Source organism: Mercenaria mercenaria, chromosome 8 (assembly GCF_021730395.1).
Source record: "Mercenaria mercenaria strain notata chromosome 8, MADL_Memer_1, whole genome shotgun sequence".
In the NCBI taxonomy this organism is placed as follows: Eukaryota; Metazoa; Mollusca; class Bivalvia; order Venerida; family Veneridae; genus Mercenaria; species Mercenaria mercenaria.
In genome coordinates, this window is record NC_069368.1 from 47821444 (window position 1) to 47824581 (window position 3138).

Below are 3138 nucleotides of genomic sequence, written 5' to 3' on the forward strand. Positions count from 1 at the left end.
TTTACTTTGAAAATAGCACCAGTTGTTTGATTAATGAAAATAAATAGATACTGTCGTTTAATACTCTCGCCGTTTCTATGTTGTAGATATTGGTACCTACTTATAACTGCCTTTAATAGCTGCTTAAATAACTGTATATTCAATGGAAATACCGATACAGGGGGACCAGATTTCCTTCTTTGGCATTTCTAGGTACTATTTTTATAAACAATATTTTTTTGACAACATCAATGCTTTCAAACAAACAAACATCGTTTCAAAAGAATTAGCTTTACTTAAACAATAACACAACAAACAAATGGCTACTGTGTAACAGTCGAACTGGAGTTATTACACAAATTGCGGTAACGACACCGTCTGTGTCGAATCAGTTGAACAGCCTGTGATTTTCACAACTTTTACAAGTCTGTGTACACTGTCTCGAAAATGTCTATTCAATGACCAATACAACATTGGATTGAATGCACTGTGAGCATGTCCCAACCACAGAACATATGGCAATGCATTTGTAAATTTTGCGTTTTCATAAAGATCTGACAGAGTTGAAATGATGCTATATGGCAACCAGCAAAGCATGAACACGAAAATGAGTATAATCACCATGCGGGCTGCCCGTTGGCGGGAGACAAGTCTTTGGGTACTGCCGTCAGAGCTGACACGTTGATGCCGTTCTATCGTACACAGAGCCTTGCCGACATTCCCATAGCAGATAGTAATAGTGAAAGCCGGAATTATGAACACAACAAATAGTAAAAAGACACCGTAAGCTTGTCTGTCTCTGTCATGCGGCCATTTCTCGATACAAAATGGAAGAGGCCGTAAAAAGGGAACGTCGTTTAACATATCAATGTCTCGGATGTAGATGAGCGGTCCCATAAAAACTGCCGCTACAATCCACATGAACAAAATGAGAACGCACGACTGGCAAGCTGATGTCATTTTCTGGGCTGTTACAGGATGCTGCAGTGAAATATAGCGGTCAACGGACATAGCTGTCATCGAGTATACGCTGACGGCCACGGCAACACCTGCAAAAAATGTAAAACTATTCAGCAATCCTATCAAACAATTACCTCATTCCTCATACTTATTCAACATGTATTTACCTTACTTATAGAAATATACCATCAATGTGTTTTATAAAGTTTTACGATGATAGGTTAAATTGTGTCACCATAATTATATGTTATGCAAAAGACGTCCTCCTTCAAAAAATAGATTAGGTATTGATAAGAGAATGCTCGTGCAAAGGTTATGTCTAAAAACTTGGTCTGTAATTCTATTATTCTATTGCAGGTTTAGTCAGTGATATCAAGAAGAATAAATATTAACGAATATACCGTTCTTTAGTGAATAGACCCTTTATCTACTAAAGATAAGTTAATAATAGCACAATGACGTTCATTACTCAAAATTGCTTTGACCAGATATGATCAAATTAGAGAATTTTCATTGTTCAGTTCTTGAGAATAAAGCTGAATAATGAAATGACGTCAATGTTTTCTCTTTCAATAAAGAGTAAAGCTAATTTGATAATGACTTGATAAAGTGAGTCTAATGTATTTCTTTGCCTTGTTCTCTTTGCAATTATTAGCAAGTTTATTTTCAACTTTTATTTGTACGTGCGTTTAGCAGGAGACAGGTATTAAAGATTTAAGAAATAATATAGGAAAGAACCATGTTTTAACATATCGAATTAAATGCTTAAGGAATGTAACTGATTCGTACTGGTGAGATATGTTAAAAAATGATTCTGCTATATATTATTTCGATTCTTATAACATATCCCTTGTAGAAAGAGGAAGATAGAGAAGCACTATTTCACGGCGCCAAATAGTACGTCGACGTGACGTCAACACGTAACAGTGTTTTAACACGGGAAGTAACACGTCCCGCAGAATAACGTAAGAGTGCGTAGACGTCTAGTCAGTTATTCTGCGCGTTTAATAATGCATAAAGTGTGTTTGAATTACGTGTAACATCGTTCTGTTACATCATTTCGAATATTAAACTTCTTTTATATAAAGTTTTAGATTAAATGTGCTAGTTTTCTTTCTCGGCGCCTGTATGGCGCTAGAAAACATGTAGACGTGACGTCAAATTTCCGTATTTTAACGGAATATGCATGGGTTTTTCATATCAGAATAATAAATGAAAATGCTGCTGATTTGTTAACAACGTCGTTATCGACAGTTTAATTAAAATTTCAGGAGTAGATAAGGTAGAAAAGCCACCACCAAATGTCGGTAAGATTAATGTATGTGCAGAAAATACACACATGAAGAAAGGCACACCATTCCAACACATAAACTTTTATTTGTGTAACGGGTTAAAACGAAATATATTTGCATGAACATTTCGCTCAGATAGGGTAAAGACTTACCTTGTATGAAAGCTGTAAATTTACATAGAAACTTTCCATACACCCACAGTTTGTAAATGATAGTGCCAATTGATGTTGGAATACACAGCACCGTAACCACAAGGTCAGCTAGGGCTAAATTAACAAGGAAATATAAATTTGCCTTTCTCGCCCTCTCCGCCGAAACTGACACGATGATCAAGATGTTGCCAACAAGTCCCAGTATAAATGTTGGAACATATATAGAGAGAAGAACCACCGTCGAGAACTTGTTGGCTGTATATAAACCATTCTCGAACTCTGAGACAATATCGTCGACATCTGAGAAGTTTAAGTGTGTCGTATTTTTGTGTTCTTCGAGAAAATGCTTGTAGTTTAGAAGTTCTGGTAATTGATCCATGATAAGTACTTCCTCCTGTAAGGAAAGGAAAACGTTTGATGATAAAGTCTTAAGCGGCTTATTTTTAGGCGATATTTTTTATCCCCCTCCTCCTCAAAAAATCGATAAAATGTTTGTGCTTTTAAAGTTGCCAGTGACAATGTAAAGTTTGCAAGATATCCTAAACAGTTACCAACACATAGTGTAGAACAAGACTTAACAATTGTGATTCTTCAGAAAGAATAGAAAAACAACGTTATTGTTACTTTTTTCCTAATATCTAACACTTAATTTCATCCCCTATGTTTTTCTCATTGTCACGTATACTTTGTATGCCAAACGTGGTTGCAATGAAAAAGTTGAAAAGCTTCACCCTAGCTGTTCAGCAACCTGGTAT

General features: G+C 35.8%; 1 protein-coding gene across 1 annotated transcript; it reads right to left on the reverse strand.

The window, feature by feature from the left end:
- Window positions 1-330: 330 nt before the first annotated feature.
- Window positions 331-2762, reverse strand: LOC123565376 (QRFP-like peptide receptor). The gene is made up of 2 exons (XM_045359241.1): window positions 2384-2762; window positions 331-1028 (listed from the first exon to the last, which is right to left on the reverse strand). Exons 1-2 carry the CDS (start codon window positions 2760-2762, stop codon window positions 331-333), a joined length of 1077 nt encoding a protein of 358 aa, XP_045215176.1.
- Between the last annotated feature and the right edge of the window lie 376 nt (window positions 2763-3138).

Bases quoted from the DNA above. Each gene is read 5' to 3' on its own strand.
- LOC123565376 (XM_045359241.1), bottom strand. From the start codon at position 2,762: ATGGATCAATTACCAGAACTTCTAAACTACAAGCATTTTCTCGAAGAA. The intron at 1,029-2,383 runs GTAAGTCTTTAC...CATTTTTTGCAG, and splicing joins ATTTACAGCTTTCATACAAG to GTGTTGCCGTGGCCGTCAGC.